General features: G+C 39.3%; 1 protein-coding gene and 1 long non-coding RNA gene across 4 annotated transcripts in view; one reads left to right on the top strand and one right to left on the bottom strand.

Moving 5' to 3' along the window:
• The window catches only part of Bank1 (B cell scaffold protein with ankyrin repeats 1), a 230,998-nt gene that overhangs the window by 24,192 nt on the left and 185,499 nt on the right, over window positions 1–21,307 (bottom strand). For 2 of the 3 annotated variants that reach the window (XM_085677666.2, XM_085677665.2), the window contains exons 8-11: window positions 18,350–18,428; window positions 14,863–15,171; window positions 11,032–11,340; window positions 677–745 (exon numbers count right to left, since the gene is read on the bottom strand). In XM_085677666.2, the coding sequence (XP_085533792.2) occupies window positions 677–745; window positions 11,032–11,340; window positions 14,863–15,171; window positions 18,350–18,428 (766 nt within the window). The remainder of the gene's footprint in view (window positions 1–676; window positions 746–11,031; window positions 11,341–14,862; window positions 15,172–18,349; window positions 18,429–21,307) is intronic. The other variant, XM_048456824.3, reaches the window with a different exon arrangement.
• The window catches only part of LOC125414690 (uncharacterized), a 137,006-nt gene that overhangs the window by 114,696 nt on the left and 1,003 nt on the right, over window positions 1–21,307 (top strand). The window lies entirely within an intron of this gene.

Below are 21,307 nucleotides of genomic sequence, written 5' to 3'. Positions count from 1 at the left end.
CAAAGCCAGCTACCCTAAGTCCTGTGTCAACGGCCTTCTATGTTGTTTTTCTTTATTTGAGCATTTATTTATTCTTGATTAATGAAAAAGAATTGCAATCAATAGTCTTCTAGAGTCTATCCTTGAAAAAAGACCAATATCCCAGTGAATACTGGAAACAAAAATGTTCCACCTGTTCGAACCATGTGTGTGACTATAGTAGTCTGTAGCTCTACTCTGCGTGATAAATTATTGTTCACAATGTGTTGAATCAAATGCTCAAGATAAGACTATATTGGGAAAATGGTTTGATTTTTGATTGGCATCCATAGCCCATTCACCCAGTTCTACTTGGGTAAAAGTACCTGAGCTATTCTACTGGAGGCCCCATTTTACATATCTATAAAAGGAGGGGCTCTGATGCATGTTCTGGAATTTGTCTTATTTCTCCTTCCTGGTGCACTGATAGCATCACCACAGGTAATACGACGAGGGATATTTTCTGCTTTTGCTAATTAAATTGATTACATTGCATTGATTTCATTATGGCAGAGCTGTCTTGCAATAAGATACAAACTTCAAAGCAAAATCAATCAAGCTCAGTTGTTTATGTTTGACCTATGAGACTTTATGCATATTCCCAAGATCCCTTCAAATCTTATTTAGATTATTAAATCGATTGACTTTAACAAAATACCTGGCTTCTTGGGGAGACTGTAGAACTTATCACCATCAGATTGTCTTCTGGCTGCCTTTTGTTGGAACACTATAAAAACAAATACATAAAATTTATTAGACAAAGGCTTTAGCAATATGCAATACACCATGAAAGCAGAATGCAATGTATCATTTTCCTTAGTAACAATATCTGAATTGCATTCATTTCTGAGTATAAGGATTATTAAAATTGTAATCTCCTCATCTGTATAGTTAATCAGTAATTTTGGGAAGCTTTTTCTTCGGACAGAGTCCTGTGATGCTGATGGAATGCTTCCCTACACTGGTTAACTCATGCCAAGTTCCTTTTGACATCAGGTGGAGATAGAAACCTTGATTTGGTTACGAGTGATAAATGCTAAATTCACATGAAGAACCCATTTTCATAGAAACTACCCAAACTGGCTTGTGGGTGATCAGCAAGCCCAATTATTGTTTCTTCTTAAAGTGGAGAGAACCCTGTTGTGCTCCGCAGACGTAATAATAAAACAGGCGCTTTGCTCTCGCGCCATCCACCCAGACCTCAGACCTATTAAGGCAGCTTGTTTGGATTACTTCATTATCTGAAAAGTGCTTTGTTCTCATTTATTATTTCTCACATGAAATTCTGGGAATTAAGTCAGCATTACTCACCCTATTTCGCAGATGAAAGGTAAAATCAGCGTTTTATATTTATTAAGCACCCACAAAGTTCTGGGTACTTTCTGGTATTTGCTAATGAAATAGACCAGATCCTTTACTGCTCCACTTTTGGAAAATGAGCATCCGGAGTTACATTTATTTTTTTATGGGCACTCTGAATTATGGGGTTTGGGAACTCGAAGAGGCCTGGGAGATTTAGTCCAGCCTCATATGTTTATAGATGAGGAAGTAAGCAGCTTGTAAAAGGGCTAAGTGAAGTTTGAAACGATCCCCGAGTTGTTAGCTGAGAGATGATTTAGACCCTTAAGCCTTGGCCTTCAGTTTGTTGCTTCCCCCTTACGGTGATGCTGCATCTCCCACTTAGTAACTATTCCCTTTTAAAGTTAGAGAGGGAGGCTGGGAGGAGTTCCAGGAGCATGGCTGTCCTCTTGTTCTTCTTGGTATCTCAGCAGGATCTTCCTATAAAATGGAATTGAGGCACATGGGGACAAGGAGACAACTGCATGGCAATCGCCCACTGTGACCTGGGGAGACACCGCAGTGATTGTCATGGAGTTCTGCCATGGCTTTACTGGTTAGTTAAAGCACTCTACTATCAAAGTCATATATGGAAATAATCAAACACACACACACACGCACACACACACACACACACACGCACACAGACACGCACACACGCACACACACACGCACGCACACACACGCACACACACGCACACACACACACACAGACACACACACACTGAGAAAGGGTGTCACTCTGTCACAGCTCCAGCTAGCTGTTCCTGGAACTAGCTCTTGTAGACCAGGCTGGCCTCGAACTCCCAGAGATCCGCCTGCCTTTGCCTCCTGAGTGCTGGGATAAAAGGCGGTGCACCACTACTGCTCGGTTTAAGAACACATATTTTTAAAAACAAATGTCCCAAATCAAATCAACATTTATTAAACACATTTCTAGATAAAGTTAAAAGATTATTCCTCTCTGTGGCCTCTGGAGAAGAGAATATACTTTCAAATATGATGCATTTGAGAAAAATTATGCTTATAAAGTAAAACTTGGGTTGAGAATCAGTTTTCTTTGTATATTCTGGGTTTGTGGCATTTTTTTTTCCTAAATGAAGGCATATATGGCAGCTGACTACATACTTGAGGATGTTAGATTTTTTTCCAAGCCATACTTGGCGTTTACATCAGCTAGTTCTTCAGTTTCAATTAAATATAATAATAACAGGCAGCCAGTGTTTTCGTTAATATTGTTAAGATGTAGCAGAGAGTGTCTGCGGCTGTAAAAACGGTAGCCAGTATCATTAATATGGGAATGACTTGAACCCAATGGCAAATGCAGCAAGAATCTCTCCAACTCAGCAGCACGCTGCCTATGAGTTTCATTGATCTGGCTGAGGTTTGGAGCTGTGGAGCATTTGATAGCGAACTTCTCTTTTCAGCTTTCTTGGTGTGACTTTGATCCCAATTGGATTGACCCTGGATATGTTATGGGAATACCTTCTGCTGGCAGCACATTTGTCCTATGTCACACGGAGTTAAGCTGTCCTACAGTCACTCTGCATTGGTGTGATTTCTCTAGCTCTGCATCAGGGTGAGCCTGGAGCTGAGGCTGGACCACTGGGATGGGTGGTGAGGATGTGCTGATAATGGAGCTGTAGGTGGAGGGAGGCAGTAGGTTACAGGGCTAAGGTTCCCTTAATATCTCATCTGCCTTAGAGTCCTTAGCTCACCTGCCGCTGCTCCCATGCTTCCCCCTCCCACACTTACTGATGCCATTACATCCTTATGAAAATCCAGACTTTGCAAAGAGTCTTCTCATTGCTTTTAAAGTTCAGAGGCATTTTTCATATACAGAATAGCCACAAGGAAAGACCTATTATTTGTGATCAGAAGACTGAGACTAAGAGAAAAACCAGAAAGTTAAACTATAGACCAGTAATAAAAAATACATTTAATATATATCATATATATTAATAAAATATATATTATATATAAAAATATATAATATTACTGGTTTCACACACACACACACACACACACACACAAATTCTGACCCTCTGTGCTTGAATTCTTGGATAACACTGTCTCAACTACATTGTACTTGACCAATGTCCAAAGAATGCTACCAATGCAATCATGACATGCCAATCTGACTAATCTTTGTACCGTGAAATTTTATTTTTCTCTTTCTACCTACAATTAGAATTTGAAAAGACAAAAGACCAATGCAGTATTTACCTTGTCATTACTTTTAAACAAAAAAGTCAATAGAGGAAAAAACAAAAACAAAAACAAGTTTTTGAGGTTTAAAATAATCCTAAATAATACAAATGTCCCAAATGACACCATCATTTATTTTGACTATTGGTAAAAATGACTTTTGCAAAGGTTTCTGCAGAATATAAATGACATGGAATGGAAAAATTAGCATAGTATTAAATATTCAAAAATGTTAAACAAAGCAGAAGTAGCAGAGGAGGAAAGGGTGAAACGGAACAAGTTCTCTTGCACAATTTGTCTTTCCAGGCTGTTCAGCAGAACAATCCTTGTGTCAGCCTCGTTTAGAGTCTCCCGAGAGCATAAGAGCTCATCCAGAGTGTCCCTTTCTGGAAAACTGGAAGAAGTTCCCTCAGCGTTATTGTCTAAGTGGCTAAGCTGAGGCTATTTATGAAGAAGTACAAATTATTAATCCATGATGCTCAGTGCCCATTGCAGGTGGGGGATGGAAGCCTTACACATCTGCACTCCATCCTGACCTTGCAGGGTAGGGGATGAGCTCCTAGACAATCTGCCCTTAGATTGCCAACTACACATCCCAGAGCTGTATAAACAAGGTCCTGGGGTTGCACAGGTGTATCAGAGTCCCCAAATCTTTGTACTTTTCCCTGTGCTCATTTAGACAGAGGTCAAACATGCTATTAGTACACACTGATGAGAGAGGAGAGAGGTACTCAGTCAGGAAGGCAAGGTTTCAAACTCAGTCCTTGCATCCCTGTCGTCCCTTTCTGTGTGCTATGTGAAGGTTAATCACGGAAAGGCAGAAGAGGGAAAATAAAAAAGAGCCAACAGCCCGCCCTTTTCTGTAGGTGTCAACTGAGGGTGAGAAAAGGTGCTGTAACACCATGGGTGGTCCAGAAACTCATCTGAAGATTCGAAACGGAGCCTCTACAAGAGAGTGCAAACACTCGGATAGCGTGAACCATTTAGTCCTGCTGATGTAAGCTCCACCTCATTATCTGGGACACTTAATCAACACAGGTCAGCACGTCAGAAGAGGAATGTGACCATGGCTATTTCGCCTGGCAGGAGCTTGCAGATCCATGCAAATGTAAGCAATGCTTGAGTGTTCATGGAAAATGTATGCCTACTCACTAGCCAGTGCACACATGGTTATGAATGTTGGTATATTTTCCTTTTGAGATTGACAGAGATAGCATAGTGGAAAGCAAAGAACGACCTGAAAGTAAATGGTGGAGAGACTGAAATGCAAGGTATTTGTAGATGCTTAACTCCTTAAGGAAAAAAAACCAACCATTTTCTTTTCAATTTGTAACAGAAATTTGAGCTTGATTGGTAAGATACTGTGAAAATCCTCTTTCTGCACAGAAAAACCTCACAATCAAATTTTCCTCCACTTTTTAGCAACTTAATTAGGGAGGGGATAGAAAACAAACTTTCTATTTGAGCATTTATTTTAGTTTCACAAACGAGAATATTTCTACTCTAAAAATATTTCCTATCCCGAAAGCTGGTAGATTCTGAAAGAAGACAGGTTGTTTTGTGGACCGACAGCTTGAGGCCATGACCATGAGTTTATTAGCTAAGGCTCCATGCATCCCCTGGGTAGGCATTCCTCTTCCTGTTACCAGGGAATCAACACATATGGAACACCTGCTTGCCCAGCAGCATGTTGACTTGTTTATGGTCATTTCTATGCAGTTAGAAAATGTTATGAATAGCTATTAACTGAGTGATAACCTAATTAATTTTTCTTTCATTTCAAAGAAAAATGGCTTAGGTGGTATGGAAGCTACTAGAAGCCTTTAAAACTATTAGAAGTTTACCTTTTGGTTTATCTTCTGTGATTATCCAAATGGAATTCTCTGTTCTTCATCCCTCTGTGTCAGGAAAATGCTTTCATTCTAGAGACCAGTGGAGTCATAGTTTTGTTTTATTGTATTTCAAAGGTTCATAGGATCTGACCTTCTAAAGTCTAATATATTAACTTCGGTTATGTGAACTTTGAACAACCATTTGATATTAAATATACTAATAGAATCCATCCTATGGGTATTGGAAACTTCCAAAGTCAGGACTGTATCCATTTGTTCTGTTTTCAATATTGGAAGTGGATGAATATCGTTAGAAAGCATGCAATCTAATATATACGCATATGAAACTAGGTGAGGGGAGAAGCAGACGGCAGGCACTGATAGGGAAAGAGAGGTGGCTTCGCCTTGTGTCCGTAGAATAATTTCTACTATCATATGAACCATTGTTTGTGTACTGCTCCGAGTCAACCACAGAGTGTGTGCACTTTCCACTCTCATAAAAACTCAGAAAAGCAGGTATTATGAGTAAGTTACAAAGACAAATTTAAAAAGACTAATTTGAGGTTGTGCAACTTTCGCCAAGTTACACAGCACTGAGTGCATGGTGACATTGAGTTCAGTCCTGTCTCTCTTCAAGGAGGTCATGAATTACTGATAGCATTTCTTGCATGGGGGATGCTTCACATGTGACAGCTCCTTAGAGTCTCTCCCTCTTCTCTAATCACATGACTCAGAGTTTGTGTGTTTTTGTGTGTGCGTGCATAAAGATGGGGGTGTCTTTGTGGGCAGCTGTTAAATGACCATTACCTAAAGATTGCAAATGTTGCCTCTGGCTTAAAAACGGCAAGCATGTGGATCTGAGTTTGCCAACCTTGGAACTATTGACATTTTATATTGCAAAAGCTTTAGACTGTAGATGTAGAAGACTGATTGTTAAATTGTGGGACGGTCATCAGGTACCTCCTAGCTACCTCTAGCACTATCCTACCTGTGAAAATCAAAGTCTCTCTAGATGTTGCTAAGTAACTTCTGGGAGTCATTAAGAATTACTACCACAATGTTAATTGATAAAGGTCAATTAACCTTCTTACCACAGACACATTCAATAGAGTTTAGCAACACCTTAAGAACAAAAACAATGTGGAACAATGGGAAAAAACCCAAGGGCTTGAGGATACCTTCTTTCATTTTGCTCACAAGTGCAAACCTGTAATGTCAGTTCACACCAATGTGATTTTTGCCCCCTTTATATGACCAAAGAGTTGAACCCTTGGAAGATGAGGGCAATCAGATTTCTTTCTTTATATCCCTGTGCTAAGAGATGGCCTGAAAAGTCCTCCCTGGTTTCACTCAGTGTCTCTGTGAAGGAGCCAGGAGACTGTGGTGTTCTGCTCTCAGGACAAGGGGAACAATTCATTAAACACAGGTTACAGCGCAGCACTGTTTCTGTTCAATGAACAGCACATGCCCAGTCATAATGATGGCTCCTTTGTAGAGCTGGACCAGCTCCCTTCCACAGAAAGAAAAGAACCTCACCTGGAAAGTCAGGGACCCTAGGCTTATAAATAGAACGATGACCATGTCACCCTGTTCCGAGAGCACCTGTGACATGCATATGGTGTCCTGAAACTAAATGCTTTGGGTGAGGTCACCTAGGCAGAGAGAATGGGCTGCAAGGCTCTGGCCATAAGACTTACTTTAACCCACTTGAATATATTTCTTTACTAAGAAAGGCAGAAGGCCTTCTACTCTGTCACATGTACACAGTGGAAATTAATTTTCCCAAGAACTTTCACCAAGTACTCTCCTTACCCCTAATTCACTGTATGTAATAAGTTTCAGTTACAAGCGAACTTCAAGTGGAAATTTTAGGATAGCAACTGAGTTGTACTTGACATTTTAGGGTCTTGGTAGCAGAGACGCCCTCAAGAAGGTCATAAATACAATTTCGTTTCACTGCAAAATGCCAAGGATACCCCAAGAGCAATTGCAAATTGAAAGGGGAATTGTATTCTGCCCCACAGCAGCCACATGGACTTGGTCCTGTCTTTGTTTTATTAACTGTATGAGGGAGAATGAAAAATGATTTACTGATGCTAAAACCTTTCCCTATTAGGAGTTCACATCTGTGCATGATCTAAGATGGAATTCTATTACCGGTCTATCTACTGACTACCATTTCCTTTTCTCGATTTGTTTTAAATCAAGAATTCTGCCACTGTTATAAATCTATAGAATCCCACTATATTCTTGATGCCCAATGAGCCTTATCTTATATAATATAACAGGGAAATAAAATTTTAAGAACATGAGATCTGTGAAGAGGGAAACCATTCAAGATAAATTGTTTTAAAGAGAAATGAAATATTCTTGTTGCCATTCATTCTTGAAATTAGGGTGTGTTTCACACAAAAATAATCAGAATCGGAAACGTATCTTCTGGTAAAATTGATGGATGTGAGCTCAGTTTTGTATTGTGAAGACAGACTTCTGGGGTGGAGGGGGATGAAGTGCTATAGACGGAGCAGAGCCGCTCCCCCATCTGGGATCTACAGCATGTAGAAAAGGAACTATACCCGGTCACCTTGGAGCTTTGATCTGTCCTCTGTGGGCTCTGCCCTACCAATTAGTGCTTTAGACATTAGATGTTTTATCGCAGGAAGGAAAGATCTAAGAGGCTGATAGAGTCTTTGTCTACCTTCTATACCCTTAATGAAGTCTTCTACTGTAGCCATATGGATGCGGGTCCTGCCTCTTCTACCATTTGTTCACTCAGCTAATGTTCATCAAATTCTCTCAGTGTAAGAATCCATCACTGAATGTGGGAACAAGGATTTCAGGCTGGGAAGGAAATAAATACAGATGCAGGCAAAAGAAGTGAATGTATTGGGGGAAGGAGCGCATGGTTCAGTGTTCACAAGTAGGGGTAACAGAACAACGGGGCCTCACAGGCTGCTGGTCCTGCTTCCTAACTTCACCACTGGGACAGTGCATCGGAACTCTCTTAGCATCAGTTCCATTATCTGAAATTAGACTGGCAATGTGAACCACGCAGGACTGCCACATGAGTAAGAGCTCACAGGAATTTCCTCCTATTGATATCCTGGGTGGCAGACAAAGCCCAGGTACCTCAACAGATCATAGATTCTCCTTTGTGTCAGATGATGTCCTTTCTTATCTATTTCCCTTAACTTCTGACTATCAGAGAACCAAAGAAATATATAGAACCCTTTTCTGCACTAGAATTGGTATATCAAAGTCATTCTTTTTCAGATCCTCAACAAAGGTATTTCTGTAATGTCAACACTGCTTCTTCAATCCCTCTGGATTTTCTCTGTTTATTCTCTGAAATGATATACTTGGATTCTTTACTCTGTTTTCTTCAGCTCTGTACCTTACAGCTTACTCTTCGGCTATGCTGCGCTTTGCTATAGGTGTGTCAATTTCCTTCTGCCACTCTGTCTGACAGCTATCAAGAATGATGCAAATTGATATTCTCCTGATGCATGGATAGTGGGATGAACGACCTTCTTCTGGAAAATGATGGACATTACATTTAGTAGATCTACTTGAGCAGGAGCATTGGAACAATGTGTTAAAAGTCTCCTAATCTCGGGGTTCTGGGCATGCATACCAATGCCTGACTTTTTACTGGGGATTTGAACTCAGGCCCTCATGCTTGCATAATAAGCTATACCTCCAGCCACCAACTGCTCATTTTGAATAGATGACCCACATTTCCTACTCTCCTTTTCTCACTCTAATTGACTTTTGTAGAACTAGGTAAGAACAATTAAATTAAGTTCATCTTTATTAATGAAGAATCAGAAAGCATGATCAAAATTTTAATTATTTCCTTATTCATTTTTTATTTTAAATTTTCATTTCTTTTGAGAGTTTAATATATGAATAATGTGTTTATATCATCTCCACCAGTCCTTTACTCATTATTTCCCTAAATTTAAAAAGTAACAGTAGGGAATATGGGGAGGAAAGGTTAAATGAGGAGAGAGAAGGAAGGTAACTAATATGAACAGCATTTGAAAAGCCACATGGAAGCATTTTACAGAAGAGCTTAACTGTAGTTACCCTGCACAGTGGATTATGGTCTCCTGGGAGTCATAGGTTGTAAATAAAAAGCCCATTACCAGATTAGGAGGTATCACTCCTTGAATTATTGCATGGGATATTTCAGAGACCCCTACAAACAATGTATGTGCTTTCCAATGCTCTTAGCTACCTACCATTACTTATGCTAACTGGTAAGGCCCTGTTGCTAAAGACACTACACACTTAGGACACAGGGCACGGAGAAATCTAATTTGCACTAAGAGGCTGGCTATTTGCTTCCTAGATTTCACAGTACAGGAAAGTAACAGGAGTCTTGCACACTTATGAACCCTATGAACTATATTAATGGTGGTCATGGCAAGCTATTCCCAAGGGTACCATAATAGTACAGATGTTATGGAGGTAACGAATGACTTGTTGCTAATATGTAAGGCCCACTCCCCAGGAGGAAATGTTTACCTTGTAACTTTAAATCGGCCCAGGAACCCATGGCTAGGGCTATTTCAGGCCCTATGTATGTGTGAACCTACTTTTATGATTTTACTAAATGGACATAATATCAAGCTGCCCTCTATCCTCTCAATTCACAGATTAGCTCTCATTCCTGATCAGAGGCCTTTCTATGTGTGATTTAGCTAACACAGACACTCACAACTGGTCAAAAGACAAAGACTCAGTGACTGTGGAGTGCTCAGCCACAACAGGGACAGGAATGTCACTCTGTATCTCCAAGGTTCAGAGGTCATTGTGGGGAAGAAAGAGAAAGATTATAAGAGTAAGAAAACTGGGGAAAAAACAGGATCTTCTGGGCAGAATAAGACTGTTGCATCCACGAGCAAGACCTGTACAACATCTCATCAGTCAAAATGTTAGCATGGAAGGAAGAAGGGCTCAGAAGATTCCACGCCTAAATAAGGAACCACTAGCAGTCAATGGCTTTTAGGAGTGGGAGACTCAGTTTTCTTAAAGTGCATGGCACTTGGTAGGTAAATCTTGTTCCAGTTGATGGTTCCGCTCACTTGGGTATGTAGGCAGCGTAAATTGGACAATATAGATTATTAAAAAAAATAGTTTGAAAGTTGGGAGGGGGAAGGTGGATCTGGAAGCAGTGGGGGGGTCAATACAGTTTTGTATACACGTATGAAAGTCTCAGAATTAATAAAATGTCATATTAAAACTTGGGCCAATGTAACTCATCTGTGACTTGAAAAGATGCTTACAGCCTTGAGGGCTTTAAAGCACTAATCCCCCCACTTTCTACCTCATCCCCCAACCCAATTTCTCTCATAAGCCATGGAATAGGAAACATTCAAGAAATTGAGGCTGGGAACATGTCTCAGTGGCGAAAATCACTGGTGGCTCTTTCAAAGAACCCAGGATCAAATACCAGCACCCACACAGTACCTTATAATTCTCTGTAATCCTATTTCCAGGACATCCAGTGCCCTTTTCTGGCCTCTGGGTACCAGGCGTGCACACTGCATATAGACATGCATACAGGTAAAAAAATCCATGCACACAAAATTTGAACGTTGAAAAAAATCTTTAGACATCAAACCATTACCTTGCGCTATGTAAGGTGTTGTTTCTTCTTTGAAAGGGACGTGAGTGGGCCGCGGGGTGGGAGCGGGAGGCCTGTTTACAATGAAAGACCGGTTTCCAGTTCTTTTCTTTACACTCTTGCTGGCCAGTATCAGATCATACTCATTGTCATCTGTCTCAGCAAATGTATATGGGTTTTCCTCCTCCTCTTCGTTCTGTGCTTCATTCTCTATTTTATTTTCTCTGCTGGGTTCCTCTCTCGCCTCTTGTCTTGCGCTGAGGTCACACCAGTTCTGACTTCTTTCCATTTGGTTTTCCACCATTTTTCCTGCTTAGGAAACATTTAGGTTGGTTTTATATTTTATGCAATACTCTTGCTTTTTTATTTCCTGTATCTCGAATGAGTTTACTCAAATGTCATTGAAACAATATGAAAACAGGGCCTGTCTCTGGTAAAATACTTATTACTACTATCAAAATTTGAAAAGAAAAGTCGGTCATTTGATCCACTTACACAGCTTGGAGTTGCTAGTTCTGCAAAGCAAAGACTTTAATATATATTTTCAAAAAAATCAGGATTTTTCAAACTTCACTTGAGGTACATATTTGCTATCATGAAATTGAGTCATAAATCTGTATCTCAAGCTCCCAAAGGGGTGTTTTTAAACATAAAACTAGGACATGTTCTTCCCCAGTAAACATCTTTCCTTTCCTTTGCTTGTACTGAATATTTCACCAAAAACCTGAGTTCTCAGAAAATAACATGAGGGACCGACCAGTCATACGTACTTCCACTGTCTGCTCTTGCAAGCATTTCTCTGCTATGGTAAACTGACATTTTCAAAGGTGCAAATTGTGGTTATCACAGGTGAATACGAACCTCACTTAAACATGATACCAAAGTGGAGGCCTTGGTGTAATAGTATGGGCAATCACTGCCTTCAGCATTAGTTGTGTGATTAGAATATAGTCACAGCTACAGAATCTTTTAGGAATCTGTAGTCAGAAAAATATTTCCCTGCTTTGTATGGATGTGCTAAGATATCTTCATGGCAGTTGTTAAGCAGACAAGCACATGAAACACTCTGGTTAATACGTTTAAAATAACCTGTGGCCGATGAGAAGGTCTTTGACTGTGGATATTACTATTTATTCTTTCATTGCCAATTTGCTTCTATTGGATAGTCTGAATTCAATAATGATTAATGCAGTTGGGATTTTAGTGGAGAAACTTAGACACTCAGAGGAAATACAGCTGATAGAACTACATGAAAGGTTTTTTTTTTTTTATAAAAATATTCAGTAATTGCTTTCGGTAGTTCTGGGAGGGGTGACCCGACATTCTTCCAAAACATCTTAAACTATATTCCTCTGATTCATTTAGCCCAAGAACTGTTAATTTCCGATATGTCTGGCACCAGCTTTGAAATCATTGAAAATCTCCTCTTTCTGAACGAATAACATCGCTTTGAGATTTCGACTCCTGTTTCCCTGACAGCCTCCGGGTGAAACCCGATTAAGTGTGTGGGAAAGACGTTCTCAGAACTTCATTTTCAGCAAAATGTGCCAACGGTCTCACTTGTGAACCCATTTCCTGAGCGGTTCCCCACCCACCTCTCTTTCCAACTCTCTCTAAAGTTGGACTCACACTAGAAATCGTACATATTACTTCTTATCCTCTAAAGCATCAGCCTGTGCTTGGCTTTAAGGAGTGGGGCCTGAGTTTTCCCACCCCAGCTTGTATACGTAAGAGTAATTGATCCATTTAACTCCTATAAGTGCATCACTCCAACTGATGAGATAATGGGGCGCACATGCACAGAAAAGAGAAGAACCCTGGAAGGATGCAGCACCTTCTAATTCTAGGCTCTCCGGTCTTGTGTCTGAGTGACAGAAGGGTCATGATGATAGTTCAATCTTGTGACTGTTGGGGAGGTGAGAAGATGCTTCCTAGTGATGTATATTAGGACTTTATGCAATGAATATGTCTGCAAGTCTCATTCGTAGAATTTGATGCCTATTTTCTTACAAATCGGCTCAGTGGCCAAGAGTACTTGTTGCTCTTGCAGAGGACCTGGGTTTGATTACTAGGACCCCTATACTGGCTTACAGCCATCTTTAAACCTAGTCCCACCGGATCCAACAGGCATGCCATAGCACAAATACATTTGTTTAGGCCAACCTAAATACAGATAAAGTAAAAAGTCAATAGATATAAAAAATAAAATAGAAACCTGAATATTTATAAAAATATCTTGATAAACAGTACCATTTTCTTTTCTACTCACTTTTCATTGCAATGGGTGAAAAGATGAATTAAAAAATATGAAAGTAAAAAGAGATCAATTGGTAAGAGGAAGGGAACCAGAGAGAAGGAGACAAGAATGTATGGGGAATAATATGATGAAAATAATTATATATATATAATGTATATATTATGAAACCCTTTACTTTGCATTATCTATATACAAAATATGAAAATATTAAGAAAACAAATGTGATTTTTTTTAAGTTAAAGCAATGTGGTTTTTTTGGGGGGAGGTTTTTGCCTCTTAACGTGTGGTACTTTTCAGGAGATATGTTAGCCAAGATTATAATTTTGGCCATAGGTATCTGGTAAACTTATGAAATAGTGGCATTAGGTTTCTTATCTAACATATTGTATATGAAGACTTATAAGATTATGATGCAACATCATATCTTGACCCAAGGTGATATTTTCATTTTTATTATTTAAATTTTTCAAATATGAAAAATGCAGTCGAATTTTGTGGCCAGTCTACTGCTAGTCTGTTTTATGTGTTAACTCTACCCTCCCAAGGGTCCAGAAAAGGTGAGCAAAGAATGCAGGTTGGAAAAGTCAGAGAAATATCTTCCAGGTTTGCTGTTCTAATGTAGTGTAGAACCTGAGCACAGCTTATACTGATAAACATGAGCCTTCCCAGAAGCAGGAAGGCAGTAATGCTAAACTTTATGGCTTCAATGTTCACTTATATCTTTATTTCATGTATATGAGTATTTGTCTGCATGTCTGCATGTGTACTAAGTGTATGTAGTGCCCAAAGAGGCCACAAGAGGGGGGCAGACCCCTTGGAATAGAGTTACAGACAGTTGTGAGCCATCATGTAGGTTCTGGGAATTGAACCTGGGTCCTCTTCAAGGGCAGCGAGGGCTCTTTAACTGCCGAACCATCTCTCCACGCTTTCAAGCAGTGCTCATACATTTGATAAACTTCTTGGATCTGAGCACTAAAATATGTTATTTTTAGAATATAATAAAAACAGTGGCATTTTAGTCTTATGAAATTTTCTTTGTGAGAACAGTGTATAATAACTTGAGAGGTTAAGCCTGAAATAGGTGAATGAAGTGGGTAATGGTGTTGAATGACCTTGGAGCTGAGAGTTTTTGGGCTATGGAGATCTCCAAGGAGAAATTGTAAAAGATGTAGCTGCCAGGAAACCCAGCCACCAGGTGAGAGAAGTGCTCATGTCTGAAATGCCCCTAACAGCATTCTGGCTAGAACACTGAACTCTTCCACAGAATGTACCACGTTCCTTTTACGTGCATCACGACAGCTTCTTTCCAAACTATTATGCTTATTTTAGTATCATTAGTTACCATATTTATATTCTCGAAGCGTTGCAAGGACATTTTATTTTGGGGGGAGAAGGCACTGAGAGAAGGGGTAAGGAGACTATCTCTTTTTTCTTCCCTTGGCTTCAGTTGTTAAGGATCCGAGCGTTACCCTGGGTTTTGGAATCGGATCGTGTCTCCACAGAGTCCATGTTGTACCATCTGTTGTGTAGAAGCCTTGGAATAAATTGCTTCTTTGCATTGCTGCCTACGAACTTACCTTGTGAGGTGAAATGAGGTCTTTCTAGTTGCGAGGCAGCAGTCCCCGGTCGGGGTGGGGGCAGAGGCGGTCTGCAGTACGGAAGAGGCTCTTGGGAGTTGCTGTCGGAGTCAATTCCAGGGATGAACACATACAAATCGTCATACTGGTTCTCAGAGCTTGCACCATCGACCTCTCTCAGGCTGGGTCCTGCCTCGGCGCTTGGTTCTTCCTCCTTTGTGTCCCCAGCCCTTTCAGGCGCCTCAGATCCGTCCGTGCTCTGTCTGTGTGCCTTGCCGGGTTCATGATGAAATGCTGGGGACAGCATAGCTATTTGAGATAAAGATTGAGAATCTTCGGTTAGACCCATTGTCTGGAGGCATTTTGAAAACTTACATAGAAGTTGTAGCACAGTTGACACATTTTTGCGACCTGCTGTATAGTAAAAAGATGCCCACTGCATAGCTCCGCTTCACAATGAGCCTCAATGCTCCATCTCATCTTGTTTCAAGAGTACACGACACAGTCACAGAGACAGTGATAGTGATGTTTAACTGTGCCACTGTTGAAAAGGAATCTGTGCCTCTGCTTTGCATCTCCATGTAAATACACATACAATAATAATAATAATAAATTTTATACATACTACTTAGTGCTGATAATAGGCATTTAAAATAATTTGTATAAATAACAACCATACATTATTATGGGTACTTCATTAATTTCTGAAAATGTTACTTGGTGAAATGTCTTTTTTTTTTCCTCTGGAGAAAGCATATCTAATGATAAAGTATATGCTGTTCTGAATTTAACCAAATAATTGAGTCAATGTCCCTCTGGTCTAAGAATAATACTCTAACCACCCAGGGATATCACAACATTAAACTGCAATAACTTCATATCCATAAAACAATTTATGCAATGTTTTCTTTTTAAAAGTGAAAAGGAAAGACATAATCTTTTTGATCTTTCAAACAGACATTGAAATGTGTCTTATCATTTCCAATGAAAAAGAATTGTTTTCAAATTTGCTTAAACTAAAATAGAACTTTAAATATTCTATGAAACAGTGTGGGGAAGAAGGCATTTGTTCTTTGTTGTTGGGAAAAATGAAGTTGCACACTAGCAAACTTCCGGCAGTGTGAGAAGAGCTAGGTCTGTGGAAAAGAACGTGTGCAATGGCGCCCTGGACAATCTTTTCTTTCACACGAGGAAGAAGACAGCTCAGTTTTTACTTCTGGAACTAAACTTAGATTCTAGAAATACTAGTCTGGGAAGAGCAAACGGACTTCTGTGGTGTGTGTGTGTGTGTGTGTGTGTGTGTGTGTATACTGTATGTACGTGTAGTGTATGTGTATTTTGTATGTGTGGTGTGTGTAGTGTGTGGCGGTATGTGTATGGGGAGTGTATGTGTGCACTATGTACCTCGTGTGTGTGTGTGTGATGAATGTGTGAGGCATGCTGTATATGTGTGGTATTTGTGTGTGTGTGTGTGTGTGTGTGTGTGTGTGTGATGTATGCATTTATAGGTGGTGCATGTATGTGTATGTGGGGAGTGTATGTGTATTGTGTGTGTGATAGGAGTGGTGTGTGTTTGTTTTATACTGTATGTATATGTGGTGTATGTATGTAGGGGAGTGTAAGTGTGTTGCGTGTTATGTATGTGGTGTGTGTGTGGTATATGAAGGTGTTTGGGGGAGTATATGTTTATACTGTGTTGTTTGTGTGTGATTTTTCTTCAGAGGTCTCATTCAGTTTTCTATTCCTAACACCTAAACACTGACCCCGAAGTGATCCCTGCAAATGCTCATGGAGTAGATGATGGAACGACTAGAAGGGAAACTATTGCTCAGCCATGAGGACCCAAAGATGCTTGACCACCGTCTAAGAAAATCAGTTATCAGCCCAGAACTACAGCCAAGGACAGGAAATTTCACGCCAGCACTTTAGTTCTAGAATCAGCATTTCTTGACACCAACAAGGAACAGACATTCCAGGGCCTTGGCAGATGTAGTGAGTCCTGGAAAGTTAGGGTACGTAGGCAGAGGGGTTAGCACGCTCTGTCATTATTGTGATGCTGACTGGGGTGCCTTAACCTCTGCCAACCCCATGAAAACTGATGGCTGAGCCCAGTCATGGTTTCATAGTTGAGAGAGTTCAATTTCCGCTGTAGAGATGAGATTTTTCTTTACAAGAGACTGCCATGTTCTCTTGTTACTGGCAGTTCTTCAGAGGGTAGAGTATCATGATACAAATGTGGTCAGTATTAATAATGAACTTAACCTTAACCTTTTATTATTAAGGTGATAAAATATATAGCCTATAGCCCTTTTAATCAATTCATTAATATGTAGTATTCATGTGTGTTTTATGATAATGTTTGAAGGATTTTATCAAAGTATACTTTGGTAAGCTTTGCATTGAATTTTGTCTGGTTTGCCTATGAACACTTGAAAAGCTTGGGGCCAGTATGTGTAGCTGAGCATTGATCACATACTGCTTCTAGGCCATATGGACGTGGACAAAACAATCCTAATCTCCCCAAACAAGTGTTTTAAGTGAATGGCCATGGATAAGGAACCAGATAAATGAAATCTAATGCTGAACGATCCTGAGCACAGTGGAGAAAGGTACCAGGAAAGGAAATGAAAAGATTGTTAAAACAGGGCTTATGGTGTGTGCATGAAGTAAGGGAGGGAGCAAGTATGACGCGGGGAGGAAGAGTGTGTGGAGGGAGTCGAAACTGTGCAAACCCCAGGGCATGCTCATCCTTAACACTGAGCGGGTTGAAGGCTGGCAATATTTTGAAGGTGCAATTAGTACTATTATGGTGGGGGGAGGTATAGTGGCAGAAAAAGAACACAGGTCTAAGGTAACTTAGGAATTTTAAACTAACTTAAAAGGAAAAGACATTTTCACTGGATGGGAGGGAAGTCAGCAGGTGGAGACACAGAGGACAGCAGGAAGCAGGGTTTTCCAGATTGAAGGGTGAGATGCCCATCATAAACACTGGGGAAGATGGTAAGCAAGCCACTGCTTACTAATGAGATCTGGCCTGAACATGTATGATACCGAATTCATCTTCAGATGTCAGACATAAAATTATATGTGCTGTGGCGTGGAAAATCTTAGAAACATCCTTCCCTCAGCTTCCCACTTCACAGCTGAGAGAACTCAGCTTCACTAAGAATGTGATTATGTTTTGAAAAACAAGTTTGGGAACATAGTTTTCAAATACCCAGAAAGGAATATCAAACGGACTCATAATTTTTCAGGGTAAGAAAACTCATACATTCATATTTGATTATTAAATCCTGACGTTGTGAAAGGTGTATAAATTAGCACATATAGGCAAAACATCTTTACTTAATGTTACTTAAATGAATGTTACTTAAACATTCATTGATTGATGAAATACCTTCCCACATTTTCTGTTCAGTCTTGTTTTTAGGTTTCATACACCATACTATAAAACATGTATGTATTCATGGAGTGGAGGAAAACTTACAGGGAGAATGTGTTGAAAATGAGGCAGCATCCTCTTCATAGTCATTTTCTTGCTCATTATTTCTGTTAATGTTTTGTATCTGAAAGGAAAGAAGGTACATTTTAATAATGTACATTAATTGTACCTACAGGGAAAATACTTTTAAAGTTTAATTAAATACTTAATTCTTCTTTATTACCAACTTTGGTTATAACCTTGGACATGTGTTCAATGTATGGCATTCAAAGCACAAGTGAGAAAGCCATCCATGAATAATGAGTTGATTTTAAGAAAAGAAACATAATATTGAAGAGATATTAATTATATCAAGTATAGTGTAATATAATGAAAGTAATCACATTTTAAAGATGTTTATTCCATGTGGTTATAAGGGGAAAAATCTCATTTATTTCTATTTATTTGTCCTTTTGAAGTCAGTTCTACTATTTATTTGCTTATTAGCAGCGGTGTAGCTTGAACCCAGGGCCTCCTCCCATATGCTATGCATTCACCACTGATTCACACCCCAGGTCATACTATATGTAGAAGACAGACTTACTGAGTGAGAACAAAATATATTTATCTCTGGAAGAGCTAGTTCTGTTTAAGCTCTCTGAGGAGACAGAGCTCCTATAATTTTGTGGAACATTCTGTTCCTTTTAGAGAAAGCCAAGTGACAGCCACTGTATTTGTCAGAATAGAGAAAAGGACGGCGTGTGACTATTTCACAGGGACCACACATTTTCAACATAAACTTCAGATGGCTTATTTAAAGCTATGTTTTGTTCTTAACAGAATTGATGGAAATAACGAGGCCTTTGTTCTAAGCTATGAGACTCCACATTGATGTGCTTTACACTTTTGCAGCCATGCTGTGCTGACGTGTTTGGTGGGTATACTGGCCTCATCAACTTCCTTTACCATCTATGCTGTGCAATGAGAACCAATGGGAATCACACATTTTTTAATGGATGTTCTTCATGAATGCATCATAACCTCCAGTTTTCCAGGGAATCTTAAGAAGATTTAAGAGTAAAGAAAAAGTATCCCAGTACTTTATTGAGTCTGATACTCTCATTTTAGTCCTCGGTCCTTTCTCTTAAGTGTAATCCATGAAAGAAAACGTTGATGTTTTGGAACGACATTTGCAGGTATTGGTATTAAAACCATTGTTTAAGGTAGATGCTTTTAGTTTCCAATTAGAATAACTTGTACATTTTATAATGTAGCACAAGAATATACTTTAGAAGCCTATAGTAATCTCAAATGCTTTAAACATCAGAAGTCATTTACAAAGACCTTAGAGGAATTATTGAAAAATACCATACATTAAGAACTACTGAACAAGTATCTAGATATAAGTACAAAGAAATTAAAATCTATTGGAGTAAGTTTTGTTTTATGATTTAAGTCACATAAACCACCCAAACCAAGAATATTCCAAAGAAAGCCCCTTCCAAATTTCATTTATGACCAAAATAATGTACAATTAATATTTCATATAATTAATCCTCTAAAGAATAATTATCTGATCAGGAATCAAAGTATCTAGAAATATTTATATTGGAAAAGCAAATGTTTTCTCCTCTAGTCCTTACAATCATATATTAAAAATATGCTAGAACTAATGACACATTAATAACTACTATGCAAAACCAATGCTGATGTCAAAGACTAACAAATCTCACGCTACTCTGACATTTGAACACTTTAACTCTCAACTATGTGCTCTGGTGGACAGAGCAAGGGCTGCAGATCTTCTGAAAGACAAACCACAGCTGTGTAATTTATCAGCTATGTGATATCAGGCAAAATGCTTAACTCTAAACATCAATTTTATACTCTGTAAAATGTAGGTAATAATCTGCCCCTCATTTTCTGAGGGTCAAGTCAAAATAATATAAGTCAACACATCTCTACCATGTAGTGAGTACTTAATGAGTATAATAATATGGACTCGATAGATTTTCCTTCTTATAAATACTTTTAAGAAAGCAGGGCTTCTTGTTCTAAGTCTGATTTTATCCATACATTTGTTAAACGTTTAGTCAGGTTTCTATATAGTAATATAGTGTTATTAAAAAAAGAAAGTTAAAAATAAAGTCAAAAGTCATTGTTGCTAGAAGATAAAGGGAAACAAGATACAATACTTTTTATTTTAATAAACCATCATTAAAGATAAACATAGAGAAATAAAGTTGACTTCAGCACAGTGATGGTGGCTGATTTCAATACCCCACTTCTACCAATAGATGGGTCATCCAGGGACTCCAAACCTCCTGGAGCTGCACTCTAGGCATTGTAGATGGAGGATGGAAGGACAGGTGGAAGGAAACATCTGAATACCCATCAGGAGGATGGAAGGGCAGGTGAAAGGAAACTTCCAAATACCCAACAGGAAAATCAGAAGAGAGGGTTTCAAATGTTTCACAAAGTTAAATGCTTCACAAAACTTCAAAAGAAATGCTTTGAAGCCAGTTTTTTCTGGCTTTCAAGGAGAGGTGCTGGTGACCTGGGTGAGGAGAAATATAATGATTGTGTGGATTCATTAGCACAAAGCATCTTAAGACGTTCACTGTGAGCAAAGAGTGGAATGCATCATGTACAAGGCTTCCTTTCAGAAACAATGGGGCAGAGAGTCAGAGGGTCACTATACTCAGAATTTGGTTTCCAAAATATAAGCTATTGACGAGAGAGAGAGAGAGGGGGAGAGAGAGAGAGAGAGAGAGAGAGAGAGAGAGAGAGAGAGAGATATGTTATAGAGGCAAGGACTACAGAGGTGGTGCAAGGACTACAGAGATGATGCAAACAGGATGTTTAAAAACTATGATGTCAAAGGCCGGAGGGAGGGAGTCCAATATGACCCTGAAAATTTCTAACCCTCAATAACTGATGGCCAGTCCTTAGGCTAAAGTCTTCTTTTTAAAATCCTTCAGAGATGTGGACACTGATTAACACCACATTTTTCAGTGCAATCTA

This window comes from Myodes glareolus, chromosome 17 (genome assembly GCF_982192425.1).
Source record: "Myodes glareolus chromosome 17, mMyoGla1.1, whole genome shotgun sequence".
Classification (NCBI taxonomy): domain Eukaryota; kingdom Metazoa; phylum Chordata; class Mammalia; order Rodentia; family Cricetidae; genus Myodes; species Myodes glareolus.
This window is presented reverse-complemented; position numbering and strand designations above follow the sequence as displayed.